General features: G+C 43.8%; 1 protein-coding gene across 8 annotated transcripts in view; it reads left to right on the top strand.

Annotated features, from left to right (window-relative positions):
• Window positions 1-18,811, top strand: part of shroom3 (shroom family member 3) — a 402,329-nt gene that overhangs the window by 315,107 nt on the left and 68,411 nt on the right. Inside the window, exon 1 of one of the 8 annotated variants that reach the window (XM_059646415.1) lies at window positions 3,265-3,286. The exons of the other annotated variants lie outside the window; for them this stretch is intronic. Coding sequence (XP_059502398.1) covers window positions 3,276-3,286 — 11 coding nt within the window. The 5' untranslated portion in view covers window positions 3,265-3,275. Of the gene's footprint in view, window positions 1-3,264; window positions 3,287-18,811 lie in introns of those variants that run through there. 8 annotated transcript variants of the gene reach the window in all.

Raw genomic sequence — 18,811 nt, forward strand, 5'->3', positions numbered from 1 at the left:
TCATAGGTTTTATAGCATATCTTCCAAGCCAATTAGTAACTTTTTTTTTAAAAAGTTTTGCTGTACTGCTAACTTTTGGTTTTATCTGAACCAGCAAGGGTCAATGGAAACGAAAGTATGAACAAGAACACTTCCAAAGCTGCCCAATCCTCAGATAAACTGTGTGAATAAAGCCATTGCATTTGTATTGCTGGTTGTTCCATTAATTGAATGTCCATTTTCTTTTGTTTAGTTCTTTCCCTGTGTGATTCCAGTAGTCACTCAGTAATATGGTGTAGAATGCTATGTGAACTTTAGCTGTCAGCTTTGGAGGCATCTGTAGAAAATGAAGACATTTTCATTTGGCAGACCATGAATGTTAGTGTTCCCAAGATTGATTCTTCAGTCATCCGATTTTTGAGTCTTTTGCAGTTTCCTTCACTTGACTTTCTTTAGTTCTGTTTTTTTCTTGTAATAACATTTGAATTCTTGTGCTATTTCACAGGCATTCCTTGGCTTTTATTTTTCTGTATCTTACATGGTTTTCTTTCAGCTTTTTGTATATAATGACATTTGTAAATTTTATGCCAAGTCTCGCATCAATAACATTCTTCTTTGCAATATTCTGGTTTAAATTGATTTTTTTCATTGGTTACACCCCAGGAGGAGGGCATTCATCCTATTGTCTGTCTGTGGTGACTCTCTGCAAGAACAACTCAGTCAGTCCTACACCCCTGACTTTCCCAATATTCCAGCATTTCTTTCCCCACTTCATGTACTTCTGAAAGCCTCAGTTGAATATGCCTCTGCCACACTCTTAGGCCGTCCATTCCAAGGCCTAAGCACTTGCTGCGGGATTAAAAAGGTTTTCCTCATGTTGTGCTAGCCACCTTTAAATCGATGTCCTCTGGTTTTCAATCCCTCCACCTAGCCCCCTGAGCTGTTTGAATGTCTCCATTTAAATCTCCTCTCAACCATCTCTTTCTTTTCTGAGGAGAACAACCCTAGTTTCTCCAGCCTATCCACATAACAGAAGTTGTTTAACCCTAGAACCGTCCTCGTAAAACTTTTCTACACTCTCCCTCCAACTTTCACATGCAGTGTCCACAATTTGAAATATTACTCCAGCTGAGACTGTTTTATAAAAGTTCATAATTTTTTTTGTGCTCTTTGCCTCTATTCATAAAGCCCAGGATACTGTATGACCATTTCTCTACTCAAGTTGACCATCTTGAAATGTGTGTGCAAATTAGTTCTCTTTGTTCCTGCACCCCCTTTAAAATTGTTTCCTCGTTTTTCATAGAATCTCACCAAGTGGAAGCAGGCCATTCAGCCTGTTGAGTCCACACCAACCATCCGAGCATCCCACCCAGACTCACGCCTGTTCCTATCACGAGACTCTATGGGCAATTTAGCATGGCATATCCACCTCACCTCCACATCTGTGAACTGTGGGATCAAACCAGAGCACCCAGATCTAACCCAAGCAGACAGAGGGAGAATGTGCAAACTCCACACAGGCAGTCACCCGAGGGCGGAATTGAACCAGTGTCCCTGGTACTGTGAGGCAGCAGTCCTAACCACTGAGCCACCGTGCTGTCCACAAAATCATCATCTTCCAAACTGTATCTGTTCACAATTTATCTGCCACATTTCTGTCCATTCCACTAGTGTCTGTCTCCTCTTGAAGCCGTCACTATCTTCCTTACAGTTCAGCATATTTCCCAGCTTTGTATTGTCTCAGATTTTGGAGTTGTACTAAATGCACTTGGGTCAAAGTTGTTAATGTGTAGCAAGAAAAGCAGTGGCTCAAGAACCAAACTGAGTCACCTGAACCCATCCAGCTCCAGTCCCCCACTGGAGGTGACCCTAACAATTGCCTCAACCGGTCTCTGCTTCCCAAGGCTGTCTAGAGGGATGTCCGAATCCAACCTGTTTGGCCCAGAGGTAGATGCGCAGAAGCAGCAGTCACTCCATCCAGAAATGTTTGCACAACAGGGTATCACCCCAACCTAAAATTAGGATAAGTCTGCTCAAGGACAATACTAAAGAGCGCTTCTCCACACACAGGATAGTGGAAATCTTCCTAAACATTTTGGATTGAGATCAGTTGGAAACTGAGACAACGCAGCGTGGAGCTGGAGGAACACAGCAGGCCCGGCAGCATCAGAGGAGCAGGAGAGTTCATGTTTTTGGGTCAGGACCTTTCTTTAGAAAACTTCATGACTTCAGTTGATAGTTTTTTTTTGGTTGGGTGCTAGGGTTATGAAACCAAGGTGGTTGTATGGAATTAAAATGCTGATCAGTTAGATAGTTGAATGGTGTAATCGACTGAAAGGATGAAATGGCCAGTTGTGACTCCAGATACTTGTGGAGGAGATTGCCGTTGAATTGGAGCACTATCGGAGAAATTCTGGTGCAGAGATCTTTTGATAATTAATTTGCATTAAATTTACATTTGCTCCTGTTCGGGTGCCATACCCACAAAGATTGTAGAGGAAGTTTGGGTTTGGTGTTTAGTTCAGGAAGAAAATGTCTCTGCGTGTCACTGATTTTTCAGGAATAGGGCAGAGAAAGCTCAGTCCGGTTGTCTTCATCCTTGGCACATGGCAACATAATTAACTTTGTTGGCATTTGCCTGATAAGCATCTTCACTGCTGCTCTTAAGATCTAATGAGTCCTAATGAACTTCAGAAAGCATTTTGATAAATAAGTTGCGTAAACAGTGTATCCATGGTGCTTTACTTCAGAAATACAGATCCTTACTGCTGGATGTGCTTTTCAAGCTTCAGAGAGCTTGAAGTTAATTGTAATGGAAATAGAGACAGGAAGTTCACAGCCAATCAAACCACAGTTTGTCTTAATAACACAGCATAACTTGACACAGGAGGACGGAATTGTTAGTCAGTGGACTGAGAAGTCTCTTGCAGGTCTGATGTTCTCCAGAGCTGCTCGTTTTAGAGGAGTTTGCTTTCTGTCCCTGTAGTTTCCTTTGGTGAATGTTAGAACTTTTCAAAAAGAGGGTGAAAACAGCCTATGAATGAGGAATGTCTGTTTGCTCTGGCTCCTAGCACTGCCTCCCGGGCATTACTTTCAAGGTTGAGGTGAGATTGATCGATCATTGCAAAGATTCTTTTGAGGTACCCACCAGGAGAGTTGCTTGCGTCACTCAGATGGGCAACCTCCAGCACTGAAGTTCTTGTAAATGTACACTTCAGTCTGCTGAATAAACATCTGGACTGCATCTCTTTTTGTATCGTGGCCTCGTCTTGGATCTAAAATTTGGTTACTTATCTATGATAAAATGGTAAGTTTCGAAAATGATGACATATTAATCACCAAACACTTTGCGTTTTTATTAAATCGTGTCTTTCATGCTGTTTGCCCTAGTCTGTCATGTAAGCACTTAAAGTTTGGACATGCATGTGTTTTCAGGCTGTTTCTGTAAAGTGACTGGAAAATTTATTACCGAAATTGACCTGTAAAACAATAGAGAGTAGGTGAACAAGCTTGAAGCTAATTTAAGATCTTAGATTTCAGAGAGCGGGAATTACTAAAACCTCTGACTTTGAAGTATCACAGTGTTTAAAATTTTAGTTCTAATAGCTTGACTAAATTTGTTTTGGGCCATTTTGAATTGGACAGTATTTAGGATGTAAATAATCTCCAAAGTCTTCTTGAATGCTGTAAAAAGTGCATGCGTATATATCTATTTAATAGCAAAGCCTTAGAAGTGTAAGGAACCTCTTTACATCTGCTCATGTTCACAGCTGTCAGGGTTGTTTGTTGGCCTCATCACACTTCCCTGATATTGTTCTCTGTCCTTCCTCTCCCCAGTGGTGTTGTTACTGATTGTTCTAGTTTCCTATGTGCCACTATCTGTGTACAGAATAGCCATGAAAGATTCTGAAGTATTAGTTTTCCTCTCTGAATTTGATGTTTCATGAATCCTGACTCCAACATGTTCTTAAACTACCTGCTAAGTTGCTTCCTCCAGTTCATGTTATTGATCAATTTCCGTAGCGAGCCTGAGTAGTTTTGCCAACAGCGAGGAGAAATCCTGTCGATTATTTGACAATCCGCCTCCCATTGCAGCAATGTTACATAGTCAACATGGGACTTGGGGTTCACACCTATTTATTGAACAAGTTACCTTTACCCTTCTGTTCATTGATTTGATGCAGATCTGGTTGAATGTAGATCTAGAAACACTCCAGTATTCAGTAAAGCCTCTTATGATAGCCATTCACATCCTGTAGTTATACTCCTATCCTAACATTGCCGCTAATCTCTGTCTACATCCTCGAACTGTCAACTGTGACTGAATGTTTCCTATCAACCTGTCCAGAAGTTCTGATGAAGAGTCACTGGACTCAAGACATTTAACTCTGATTTCTCTCCACTGATGATGCCAAACCAATTGACTTTTTCCAGCAATTTCTGTTTTTGTTGAAGTCATGACGCACCTTTTGGGAGTTGAACCTAGCCTCCTGGTTCAGAATCGGGGATGCTTCCACTGCCTTGAAAGACCCGTAACTACCAACTGTATCATTTCAAAACAATTTAGATTTGAGGTGCATGCAATGCAGCGTCGTTGCCAAAAGTTCTGTTTCTTGTCCAGTTTATCAGTTTAGACCAATGCCAAAGCTCTCTATAGTTTAGTCTGATTGAACAAAATAATTTGTCAAAGAATTCAAGATTTTAGATACTGATATCTGAATGGCTGCTTTAACATAACTTTGAGTAGTGGCATAAAAACTTTCACATTCTGCCAATTTGAGAATGTAGCAGTGATGTTCCACAAAAATCTATGTTAGGGCTTTGATTATTCACACTATTTATTAATGACTTGGATAGAAGGCCATATTTCCAAATTTGCTGATGACACAATGGTAGGAGGCACTGTAAACTATGGAGATGATAGTATAAAATTATAACGTGTTATTGAATGAATGGGCAAAGTTGTGGCAGATGAAGTTCAATGTAAGTGAGTGAGAGATAGGTGAGATCAGAGTACTTTCTGGATGTTATTAAGTTAAACACGGTAGGTATCCAAAGAGATTTGGGGGTTCAGGTAAAAAGATCTTTAAAATGCTACAGACAGCTGCAGGAAATTGGGAGAGTTGGGCAGATAAATGGCAGATGGAGTTCAATCCGGGCAAATGCAAGGTGATGCATTTTGGAAGATCAAATTCAAGGGCGAAAAATACAGTAAATGGAAAAGTCCTAGGGAAAATTGATGAACAGAGAGATCTGGGTGTTCAGGTCCATTGTTCCCTGAAGGTGACAACGCAGGTCAATAGGGTGATCAAGAAGGCACATGGCATGCTTTCCTTCATTGGGTGGGGTATTGAGTACAAGAGTTGGCAGGTCATGTTGCAGTTGTATAGGACTTCGGTTCGGCCACATTTGGAGTACTGTGTACAGTTCTAGTCGCCACGTTACCAAAAGGATGTGGATGCTTTGGAAAGGGTGCAGAGGAGGTTCACCAGGATGTTGCCTGGTATGGAGGGTGCTAGCTATGAAGAGAGGTTGAGTAGATTCAGATTATTTTCATTAGAAAGACGGAGATTGAGGGGGAACCTGATTGAGGCCTACAAAATCATGAGGGGTATAGGCAGGGTGGATAGCAAGAAGCTTTTTCCCAGAGTGGGGGACTCAATTACTAGGGGCCATGAGTTCAAAGTGAGAGGAGGAAAGTTTAAGGGAGATATGCGTGGAAAGTTCTTTACACAGAGGGTGGTGGTCGCCTGGAACGCATTGCCAGCGGAGGTGGTAAATGCAGAGACGTTAGCGTCTTTTAAGATATATTTGGACAGGTACATGGATGGGCAGGGAGCAAATGGACACAGACCGTTAGAAAATAGATGACAGGTTAGACAGAGGGTCTTGATCGGCGCAGGATTGGAGGGCCGAAGGGCCTGTTCCTGTGCTGTAGGTTTCTTTGTTTCTTTGAAATAATCAAGAAGGCATATGGAATGCTGACTTTCTGTATGTAGGGGACTGTAATAATAAAAAGTTATGCTGTAGCTGTACAAAACCCTGGTTCAACCCCATTTGGAGTACTGTGAGCAGATCTGGGTACCATGCCTTGGGAAGTATCTGGTAGCCTTGGAGGGAGTACATTGTGGGTTTGCAAGAATGATATCTGGACTTGGAGAGTTAAGTTATAAAGAGAAGTAATAGAAAGTGGTCCTGTTTTCTCTAGAATTTGGAGCGTTAAGGGAGACTTGATCAAAGTCTTCAAGGTATTAACAGGAAGAAAAGGGCAGATGAAGATGAACTGTTTTCATTGGCTGGGGATTCTAGAACTAGAAGGCATAGTCCTGAGAATTTGGGTCAGACCATTGACGAGATGTTAGGAAGCACTTTTACACAAAGGGTGGTAGATGTTTGGAATTGTCTTCCACAAATGGCAGTTGATGCTAGATCAATTCTTAATTTCTATCTAAGATTTAAAACCTTTTATTGAGCAAAGGTATTAAGGGATATGGCTCAAAGATGATAGGCCTATGGAGTTGGCCACAGATCAGCCATCATTGCATTGAATGGTGGGGCTGAATGGCCAAATGCTGTTCCTATGTTCTTCTATTCTGATAGAGAAAGCATCCTGATGACCTGAAGTAGGAAAGCTGGCAGTATTGGTTGTAATTTTGACCATCACCAATGTTAACCCTACCCTAACCTTGTAGGCCTATTAACTTGGTCAAAAGCAAAATATTACACACGCTGCAAATCTGAAGTAACAACAAGCCTTTCTCTCCACAGACACTGCCTGAACTGATCAGGATTTTCCACACACCTTTTCCTTTTGTATTCTTATTTCTGTCAGTTTGGTCAACAGCCCAGGCAGGAAGTGGAACCTAAAAGGAAATGATCAGGCCCTGCTGTTGCATTTGGCAACATATCTGCGTTCTCCGCCTTGTCAGGTCCCTTTTGGCCTTCCCTACCCCTGACCCATTACTTTAAATTGCAGGACCCAACTTTGCCTTTGCTTCCATAGTAGATATCAGTGATGAAGAAGAAGAGTCAAATTCACTCCTCCATTCTTCAGCCTCCTGTAGTGTCATTCAAAGAGATATACTGATCATTGCCCAGTTTCTTCCTTGCTTTCTTCACTCACCTCATGCTGTTTCACACACTTCATTGTGGGCGCCATTTGTTCTCTTCTACCTCATCTATATGAGCTTTGATAGCAAGCATCAGATTTTTATTTGACCTGTGTAGGCATTACTGACTACTTAAGTGCCTGTGCACAAACACTTTGCAATCTTGGTCTCTAGCTAGAGCTCGCGAAACCTGGATGATTTTCATTTCTCTAGCCCAGAGATGTGGAGGAGTGGAGATGTTGCTTGGCTACTCTGCTGAAATCAGCTCATTAACCACACCAGAAATTGAACGTGGAACTTTGTACTGTTCAGTACTGTATTGAGTGGGTGCAGAGCAGGTGCTTTTAAAAGGAATTGTTTTGGAAACATGTTGTTTCCGCAGAAGTTGGACTGCAATAATGTGTTGCTTCAGTTTCCATTTCTTATTGTAAAGAAGATGATATCATCGGAATCATAGGATTGAGTTACAGTGGTGTAAGCCATGAATTGCCAGCTTCTCTGGTGTTTCAGCAAATCAAGATCAAGTTGGTGGAATTATGATGGAAGTGGTTTTCCTGTGTGCATTACTTCAATGTTTAAATTGACTGAAAGGAAAGGTGCCTCCACCTTTACCGATCCCTTCATTTGCCTGTAATACAGCCGATTAAATTGGTAAAGAAATCTTTGTTCGGCAACTTCTTTCTGTATCAGTATACTGTAGAAAGCTCTGGTACCTGTAATTGTATTTTCAATACTTTTTAGAATTGAAGCTTTGAAGGTCACATTTTAGCGCTGTCGTGTCGTGTCACATGATAGGAATTTGAGTAAAGAGGGTGTTTCACTCCTGACTTGGAGCACAGCATTTTCACCCTGAACTATAATACTGACCAATAATATGCCATTCATGTTGCGAAAACACCAGCATTGTTTGAAAACGTGTAGATGCCATAAGAATTCAGTCAAGACAAATAAACATGTAGATTCCCTTTATATTCAAATCTCAAGTATTAAAACTGTCGTCAAAGTGGCAACATCAGCAACATTTCATGTTATTGTGCATTGTTTCACATTGGTATTACGTCAGAAACAATGATTTTATCAGTTGACCGGTATCAAGTGGAAGGCATTGTGGGATGAAGAGGTTTGGTGGAAAATGTGTGCACGATCATTTGTTGTGCAATTTGGTATCCTCTATCCAAAATTCCTTGTGCTTCTTCACAGAAAACAATTCATGTTGTCTGAAAATGTGCTTTTTTATAGCTTACTGTTTCTGTGATGCACCTAAAGTGGTTTGGAATGTGTATTGGGACATTAGCTAAAATGAATGCAGTGAGATGTTGTATTAGCATTTAATGCTGTGCTGGAAATGTTGAGCTTGCACCAATACAGACTGTTAACTTATTCTGCAACTTAAGAGTTAAAGTGTGCAATTCGGATTCTCTTTCAGCATTTGCTGAACAGAGTAATGATTAATGTGTTGAGATCTTTTCCAGATTAGCTTGCCCACAGCACATCATGTCCCTGCTTTGCCTGACAGGCTTTATTAAGGCACTTGTAACTGACTAGTTAGGAGTTGATCTGGATGTTGATGACTGGCCTAATAGGATTTGGCTCCTGTAGAAGGGCAGCTTTTAGTCTATGCTTGCAATTTCTTTCCATGCCTTCTGTAATATATCTAGTTTGGTTTGTTTCTTTTTAGAAGCAGCCAAAATACGATGCAGGTGGAGGGGACAGGAGGAGAGTGTAGTGTAACACTGTTTGTATATGTTATCCTTCATTTCAACAGATTGATTTAAATTTCTTTTTCCTTTTGGTTGACCTGGCCTTTGTAACTGCACTATTACAAAGAGTCTGTTCATGATAATTGCCAATGGCACCCTCTCCTTCCCTGCATTCCCCTCTCAACCCCTCCTACAGCCAGGCACCATAAGATAGTGTTATTGATATAGTGCCTTTCACAAACTCAGGATATCTGAAAGCCTTTCATGGTTTTTGAAAGAATGACCATATCTGGTACCCAGTCTGTGCAGAGAGATTCCCACAAATCAGCATGGAGATAAAATAACCAAATCCATCATTTTTTTAAGGGGAGTTAACTGAGTGATGATTAATAGGTAAAACTTTAACCAAAAATTGGAAAATCCCAGCATAATGGCAGTGTTGGATGTGGAGATTTGATAAAAGTCTTTGTAAAGGAAATTGACCCACCCAGGGTAAGGAGGGCATGTGGCTGATCTCAAGGTATCTCTCGGAGGCAACGTGCAGCATCACCCTAACTCCAGACTTGACGAGAACAATTCGAATGAAGTACAGCCAGTCTAGTTTTAACTGTTTAAAATTCTTGCATTTCTTTTGTCCCCCTCACTTCTTTTTTATTTTTGCAACAATTTGATTGGAGATAGTCAACATGGATTCATCAAGGGCATGTCGTGTTTCACAAACCTCATTGAGTTTTTTGAGAAGGTGACCAAGCATGTGGATGAGGGTCAGGCAGTTGATGTCGTGTACATGGACTTTAGTAAAGCCTTTGATAAGGTTCCACATGGTAGGCTATTGGAGAAGATGTGGAGGCATGGGATTAGGACATGGAGCAGTGCGGTGCAGGGCGGGCCCTTCGGCCCTCGATGTTGCGCTGACCTGTGAATGAATCTAGGCCCCTCCCCCTACACTGTCCCATCATTATCCATATGCTTATTGAGGGAGATTTAGCAGTTTGGGTTAGAAACTGGCTTTCTGTATGAAGGCAACAAGTAGTGGTTGATGGAAAATATTCAGCCTGCAGTCAGGCCACTAGTGGTGTGCCTCAAGGATCTGTTTTGGGACCACTGCTGTTAGTCATTTTTATAAATGACTTGGACGCAGGCATAGGTGGATGGGTTAGTATGTTTGCAGGTGACACGAAAGTCGGTGGAGTGGTGGACAGTGTGGAAGAATCTTGCCGGTTGCAGGGAGGTTTGGATGAACTGCAGAATTGGGCTGAAAGGTGGCAAATGGAGTTCAATGCGGATAAATGTGAGGTGATTCATTTTGGGAAGAATACTAGGAAGGCAGAATACTGGGTCAATGGAAAGATTCTTGGTAGTGTGGATGTGCAGAGGGATCTTGGTGTCCATGTACATAGATCCCTGAAAGTTGCCACCCAGGTTGATAGTGCTGTTAAGAAGGCATACGGTGTGTTAGGTTTTATTGTAGAGGGATTGAGTTCTGGTGCCGTGATGTCATGCTGCAACTGTACAAAACGCTAGTGCGGCCTCACTTGGAATATTGCGTACAGTTCTGGTCGCCCCATTACAGGAAGGATGTGGAAGTATTGGAAAAGGTGCAGAGGAGATTTACCAGGATGTTGCCTGGTCTGGAGCGAAGGCCTTATGAAGTAAGACTGAGGAACTTGGGTCTGTTCTCATTGGAGAGAAGAAGGCTAAGAGGGGATTTAATAGAGACATACAAGGTGATCAGAGGATTAGATAGGGTAGACAGTGAGAGTCTTTTTCCTAGGATGATGACGTCAACTTGTATGAGGGGGCATAGCTGCAAATTGTGGGGTGATAGATTTAAGACAGATGTCAGAGGCAGGTTCTTAATTCAGAGAGTGGTAAGAGCGTGGAACGCCCTGCCTGACAATGTCGTTGACTCAGCCACATTAGGGGCATTTAAACAGGTAACAAGGCCTGGTGTGTCAGGTGGGGTGTCTGGGTCCTGGGAGAGTTGAGGCCCTAAGATTGTTGGGCTCAGTGTTGGGTCCGGGGGCCTGTGGGGTCCCCAAGTGGAAAATGGGGTGTTGTTCCTCCAGCTTGCTTTGGGCTTCGCTGGAGCACTGTAGCGGGACAGGGGTGGAAATGTTGGCCGGGGAGCAGGGTGGTGCGTTGAGGTGGCAGGCAACAGGTAGTTCAGGGTCTTTTTTTGCGAGCTGAACGTAGATGTCTGCGAAGCGGTCAGTCAATCATTTTCTCCCCTTTTGGTCCAGGAACTCCCTACCTACGTCCGTGACACCACCCACGCTCTCCACCTCTTCCAGAACTTCCAATTCCCTGGCCCCCAACACCTCATTTTCACCATGGACATCCAGTCCCTATACACCTGTATTCCGCATGAAGATGGCCTCAAGGCCCTCCGCTCCTTCCTGTCCCACAGGCCCGACCAGTCCCCCTCCACCGACCCCCCCCTCATCCGCCTAGCCGAACTTGTCCTAACCCTCACTAACTTCTCTTTCGATTCCTCCCACTTCCTACAGACAAAAGGGGTGGCCATGGGGACCCACATGGGCCCCAGCTATGCCTGCCTCTTTGTAGGTTACATGGAACAGTCCCTCTTCCGCACCTACACAGGCCCCAAACCCCACCTCTTCCTCCGTTACATTGATGACTGTATCGGCGCTGCCTCTTGCTCCCCAGAGGAGCTCGAACAGTTCATCCACTTCACCAACACCTTCCACCCCAACCTTCAGTTCACCTGGGCCATCTCCAGCACATCCCTCACCTTCCTGGACCTCTCAGTCTCCATCTCAGGCAACCAGCTTGTAACCGATGTCCATTTCAAGCTCACTGACTCCCACAGCTACCTAGAATACACCTCCTCCCACCCACCCTCCTGCAAAAATTCCATCCCTTATTCCCAATTCCTCCGCCTCCGCCGCATCTGCTCCCACGATGAGGCATTCCACTCCCGCACATCCCAGATATCCAAGTTCTTCAAGGACTGCAACTTTCCCCCCACAGTGGTCGAGAACGCCCTTGACCGCGTCTCCCGCATTTCCCACAACACATCCCTCACACCCCGCCCCCGCCACAACCGCCCAAAGAGGATCCCCCTTGTTCTCACACACCGCCCCACCAACCTCCGGATAAAACGCATCAAGCTCCGACACTACCGCCATCTACAATCCGACCCCACCACCCAAGACATTTTTCCATCCCCACCCTTGTCTGCTTTCCGGAGAGACCACCCTCTCCGTGACTCCCTTGTTTGCTCCACACTGCCCTCCAACCCCACCACACCCGGCACCTTCCCCTGCAACCGCAGGAAATGCTACACTTGCCCCCACACCTCCTCCCTCACCCCCATCCCAGGCCCCACATATTACTTTCCATATTAAGCAGAGGTTCACCTGCACATCTGCCAATGTGGTATACTGTATCCATTGTACCCGGTGTGGCCTCCTCTACATTGGGGAAACCAAGCGGAGGCTTGGGGACCGCTTTGCAGAACACCTCCGCTCGGTTCACAATAAACAACTGCACCTCCCAGTCGCGAACCATTTCCACTCCCCCTCCCATTCTTTAGATGACATGTTCATCGTGGGCCTCCTGCAGTGCCACAATGATGCCACCCGAAGGTTGCAGGAACAGCAACTGATATTCCGCTTGGGAACCCTGCAGCCCAATGGTATCAATGTGGACTTCACCAGCTTCAAAATCTCCCCTTCCCCCACCACATCCCAAAACCAGCCCAGCTCTTCCCCTCCACCCACTGCATCCCAAAACCAGTCCAACCTGTCTCTGCCCCCCCAACCTGTCTCTGCCCCCCTAACCTGTTCTTCCTCTCACCCATCCCTTCGTCCCACCCCAAGCCACACCTCCATCTCCTACCTACTAACCTCATCCCACCTCCTTGACCTGTCCGTCTTCCCTGGACTGACCTATCCCCTCCCTACCTCCCCAACTATACTCTCCTCTCCACCTATCTTCTTTTCTCTCTATCTTCGGTCCGCCTCCCCATCTCTCCCTATTTATTCCAGAACCCTCACCCCATCCCCTCTCTGATGAAGGGTCTAGGCCCGAAACGTCAGCTTTTGTGCTCCTGAGATGCTGCTGGGCCGGCTGTGTTCATCCACCTTCGCAATTTTGTTGTCTCAGATTCTCCAGCATCTTTAGTTCCCATTATCTCTGATACAATTTTAACCCCACTGTGAAGCTTCTTCCAGGGATGCCTAACCTGAGGCAGTTACCCTCCTCCCTCCAGACAAACCTGAGGGGATCTGTCTCCCACTGCAACGCTCTTGTAATCTCTTTGGCCTTGAAACTGCTCGATCATGCCTTGAAGCAAACCAGGTACCGCAGTGACATCACCTTCCTCAGCACCTGCCTGCAGAATTAGATCATCCCCAGTGGGCTACCTTTTTCTGATGAAGGGTCTAGGCCCAAAACGTCAGCTTTTGTGCTCCTAAGATGCTGCTTTACCTGCTGTGTTCATCCAGCACCGCGCTTTGTTGTCCAGCATAACCTGTGCTTCTTACACACGTCACTTCTGCTCCAGAAAAGATTCTGATGATCCAAATATGTGTATCCTGCACCAGCTGTTTAGCCACGCATTCATCTGCTCTAGCCCCCTATTCCTACCCTCGCTAGCACGTGGCACTGATAGTACCTCAGAGCACAAAGGGAGCGTGATTAGATGGGCCAGTGAACCAAGGAATGGCAGATGGAGTTTAATCAAGATAAATGTGAGGTGCTGTGTTTTACTAGGATGTTGCCTGGTATGGAGGGAAGATCTTACGAGGAAAGGCTGAGGGACTTGAGGCTGTTTTCATTACAGAGAAGAAGGTTGAGAGGTGGCTTAATTGAAACATATAAAATAATCAGAGGGTTAGATAGGGTGGATAGGGAGAGCCTTTTTCCTAGGATGGTGACGGCGAGCATAGCTTTAAATTGAGGGGTGAAAGATATAGGACAGATGTCAGAGTAGTTTCTTTACTCGGAGTAGTAAGGGAATGGAACGCTTTGCCTACAACGGTAGTAGATTCGCCAAATTTAGGTACATTTAAGTCGTCATTGGATAAGCATATGGACATACATGGAACAGCGTAGGTTAGATGGGCTTGAGATCGGTATGACGGGTCGGCGCGGCATCGAGGGCAGAGGGGCCTGTGCTGTGCTGTAGTGTTCTATGTTCTATGTTCTGGAAAAGCAAATCAGGCAGGACTTATGCACCCAATGGTAAGAGGGCGGGAATGGGATACTGAGTTTGCATGATCAGCTATGATTGTATTAAATAGTGGTGCAAGCATGAAGGGCCAAATGATGTATTCTTGCACCTATTTTCTATGTTTCTATGTCTTAGGGAGTGCTGGTGAACAAAGAGACCTCAGAGTGCAGTCTCAGGTAGACAGCATAGTGAAGAAGGTGTTTGGTGTGCTTACCTTTATTGATCAGTGCATTGAGTATAAGAGTTGGGAGGTCATTTTACAGCCGTACAAGACATTGGTTCAGCCACTTTTGAAATGCCACGTCCATTTCTATTTTCCCGCGAGTGTTGGATGTTGTGAAACAATTTGTAGACTCATAGAGATACACAGTGCAGAAACAGATCTTTCGCTCTAACTTGTTCATGCCAAACAGATATTTAGATTAGATTCCCTACAGTGTGGAAACAGGCCCTTCGGCCCAACAAGTCACACTGCCCCTTGGTGCATCCTACCCAGACCCATCCCCCTATAACCCACACACCATGGCAATTTAGTATGGCCGATCCATTTAGCCATGTGCAAACTCCGCACAGACAGTCGCCTGAGGCTCGAATCGAACCTGGGTCCCTGGCACTGTGAGGCTGCAGTGCTAACCACTGAGCCACAGTGCTGCCCCAAATATCCTAAATAAATCTCGCCCCATTTGCCAGCATTTGGCTCATATCCCTGTAATCCCTTCCTGTTCATACACCCATCCAGATGCTTCTGGCAGGGCACTCCATACATGCACCATCCTCTGTTGAAAAAAGGTTGCTCATTAGGCCCCTTTTAAATCTTTTTACCTCTTACCTTGAACCTATGCCCTCTGGCTTTGGACTCCCCCACCCCAGGGATAAGAGCTGGTCTGTTTATCCAATCCATGCCAGTTAGCAGAAAAGGCTAACACGAGGGGTCATAGTTTTAAGCTGGTTGGAGGAAAGTATAGAGGGGATGTCAGAGGCGGGTTCTTTACACAGAGAGTTGTGAGAGCGTGGAATGCGTTGCCAGCAGCAGTTGTGGAAGCAAGGTCATTGGGGACATTTAAGAGACTGTTGGACATGCATGTGGTCACAGAAATTTGAGGGTGCATACATGAGGATCAATGGTCGGCACAACATCGTGGGCCGAAGGGCCTGGCCTGTACTGTGCTGTAATGTTCTATGTTCTATGTTCTCCTTTTCTCTTGAAGGCACTTCATCCATGAGTTTATATGGCCTTCCACACAGTTAAACCCCCTCATGGCAATTCTACAGACATTGAGCTGCCGAGTTCACTCTTACTCCTCGGAGATTATGGAGTAAGTGCTGCTGGTAAGCTGGTACATGTGGGCATCGTTGCCCAGCACAGGCTCTGTCACTATTTTGACCACAGTTGGCATTTTTTAAAAACAATATAATCGTAATGTCACTTCTTGCAGCCATAGCAAATCTCCTCTCACTGTGTTCAATGGGAAGTGCAGCCTAACATTGAAGCCTGTATGTACAGGGCGTTATTGAATGAAAGATACATTTTCAAAAGTATTCCATGGCTTTATGTATTTCTGTTATGGGAGAATTTCATCCCTTTCACACGGCTCAGTTGTGGAACATTTCTGCTACTTTTATCTCCCAGTATGTGCACTCCCAGAGTAGTTAGCGTATTCTCTGTAGCTGCAGAGTAATGTGTCCTGATAATATTACTGACGCCCAGTATCCTGTATTGAGTAGTACATCTCCCAAACTCATTGCAAGTAGTGCAACACTGGGAGCAACTCAGCTTTGTCAGCTTTTAACTCACTGCAGCCAAATTTGTCAATCTTTGAATAAATTTTATGGCTCACCTTACAGCTAGTTCTTATAGACTCTCCCAGCCAATGGTGCTGAATTCAAACTAAGTGGCAGTGCCAGAAGTGAAGGGCATGCGCAAACATGGTGATCACAGAAGCCAATTTACGTTGTGGCTACCAATTTATGTTTGTTTTATGTTGACAAGTGCCACCAAGCAAATATTTGCATGTAAACTATTAGAGGTTAGTTGCCATGATTATGTACGCTCTGACCTGAAAGACAGGAGGGTCGTGTTACATGGATGTATAAACACCTGATTTGAACCTGCTGCTGCTTTCCTGTGGGGAGTAAGCACTCACTGCGTGGTATGTGACCTCTGCAGGACTGCCGTGTATACACAACAACGGTTGAAAAGCTGCAGTGTTTACTGCAGCACAAAAGCTTTCGTGGAATCTTTATACTGTTTGCATTTTTTTTGTCAATAAAAGTTGATTGGGCTTTCAATTATTTTAATTTAAAATCAGATTATCTGACTCCTGTTGTCTTAGTAGTAAGATGGAGTTGCTTTCACACAGGACTTAAAGGGATGTTAGTCACCCCACTTTCCAAAGCAAGAGTCTTGCCCAAAAGCAGCAATTCCGGTGCCAGTTTGTCAAACACCAGAGAAGGTACAAAATGAAATCGTAAGGACAATGCCAGAACTTCGAGGTATATTTAACAGTAAAGGCTGAATGGCTTTCAATCGTGCATTCAGCCAGCACATTCAGCCTTTACAGAATAAAAAACGAAAGAACTGCAGGTCCCATAAATCAGAAACAAAAGCAGAAGTTTCTGGAAAAGCTCTGCGGGTCTGGCAGCATCTGTGAAGAGAAATCAGAGTTAATGTTTCGGGTCCAGGTTCAAGTAAGTTCTGAGGAAGAGTCACCAGACCTGAAACATTAACTCTCTGATTTTTCTTCACAGATGCTGCCAGACCTGCTGAGCTTTTCTAGCAAATTCTGTTTCTGGTTCACCTTTATTGAATGTCCGGTAATAAAAACTCAGACAATATAGAAGTTTCATAAAAGCTTTTGTGCTGGCATTTATTGACCATCGTGAGTTGCCACTCATAGTTAATGGTACTGTTTGATACAACTGAGTGGTTGGAGCACTTCAGAAAGCATTTGAAAGTGAAACCCACTGATATTGAACTGGAGGGAGGAATTGAGCAGTTTGTCGGGTCTGTGAGTTGATGACTGCCTGGATCCTAATGGACTTCATCTTCAGGCATAGAAGAAATGGCTGGTCAGATAGTTGATGAGTTGAGTTGATTTTAATTTACTTAAAAATACCCTAGATTTGTGAAAGATTTCGCTAGATTGAAAAATTGTGGGTGTAACTCATTCATTCAAAAAGGGAAGGAAACAAAGCAGCAAACTACCAGCCAGTTAGCATTACATCCATCACAGGAAGGATGTAATCTCCAATAAATAGACTGCAATAATTCAAAAAGCTAGTTCATCATCTCCTTATCACTGCTTTATGGATTGACAACAAATACTATATCCTTTGAATGATTAAGAAAATCCTGATTGTGTTAAGGATTGCAACGGAGACTAATTTAAAAAATCAGTCAAACACAGATTGTGCTTCATTTGTGGGTGCTTAAACTACATCTATCACACACCAGGCCTGTTTTTGTTTGAAAAAGAACATGTCCACTTATTTTACCTACTTCATTTGAAGAAGTGGATGTGAATCTAGCCACTCCCTGCTGCATCACTGGTAATGCCCTGACCAGTCAGAGTTGACTTACCTGGTTTGAATTTGTCACTTAACTGTGGCAGTTCATGCTGCAACTCCAAACCAAGGACTGGCCAACTAAACAACACCTTGTTGTCTTACCACATATATATTGTTGTTTCCTCCTAAATTTTGCTTTCTTACATGTCAATCCTAATGAACATATGACCAAAAACTTTGACTTAATGCCTCCTTTTTAGCCATGTTTAAAATATATTCACAAAGTTGTCCATGTGGTCGGATTCTTTTGCATATTCTGAGATAAGAGTTGGCCATTTTTAGTTCAGTCAACATTCATCTCCTAAAACACCAACCTCCATACTAGTATCCCACATGTTTGTGTATCCAGCAATCCCTACTTCCTTTCTCACAGCATCTTGACATTTTCTAACTTGACATTCTGAGCTGACCCAAGTGCTCTCGCATTCCTTTTCCTCGTGCTACTTTGCTTTCAGCTTCTCTGTAAATTCTTCTCTCTACCCTGTTCCTGAATCCTAGCCCTTCATTTTCCCAGCATGTTTGACTAATCTCTGTATTACCATTGAGTTTTTAACGCTATCCTCCTGTACCAATCAATCTACTGCAGTTCTAATATAAGACAATAGTGAAAATATTTAAATGGCGGTTTAACATGCCAGTGGCTCAAAGCATTTCAACAATACTTTTTTTCCTCTCAAAAATAACTTTTATTTTGGCCAAAAAAAGCCCATTCTGTATAAATAACACAAAGCAAATCAACAGCCGGATAGGCAGGTAATCAAAATTTTGTTTTTTGTTTTGGTGCTGTTGGTTGAAGCAGTGCTGACCAGAAAGTCAGGAGAACTGGCTGCTGTCCTATTTTAAAAGGCAATTTTCTCTGAGTGCATCGTGTGTGAAATGAACTTCCAAAGGAAGAGCTGAATGCGGGTACAGTTACAGTGTTTAAAAAAACCTTTAGTTAAGAACATGAAGAAACGTTTGGAAGCATATGGGCCAAGCATAGGCAGGTGGGACCAGTTATGGTCAGCATGGACTGGTTGGACCAAAGGACCTGTTCCAGCGCTGTATGACACTATAAATACTGGAACGGGAACCAGCAATGAGGTTTGAGTTTGCTAAGACATTCAAAACAGGTACATGGATAAAAAGAGTTTGAGAGCAATATGGGCCAAATGCAGGCAAATGGGAGTAATTCAGTTTTTGGAAACCTGGTCAGCATGGACGAATTGGGCCGAAGGGCTTGTTTACTTGCTGTATGACTCTATAATAGCAGCTGC

The sequence above is a fragment of the Stegostoma tigrinum genome, chromosome 1, assembly GCF_030684315.1.
Source record: "Stegostoma tigrinum isolate sSteTig4 chromosome 1, sSteTig4.hap1, whole genome shotgun sequence".
NCBI classification, from domain to species: Eukaryota; Metazoa; Chordata; class Chondrichthyes; order Orectolobiformes; family Stegostomatidae; genus Stegostoma; species Stegostoma tigrinum.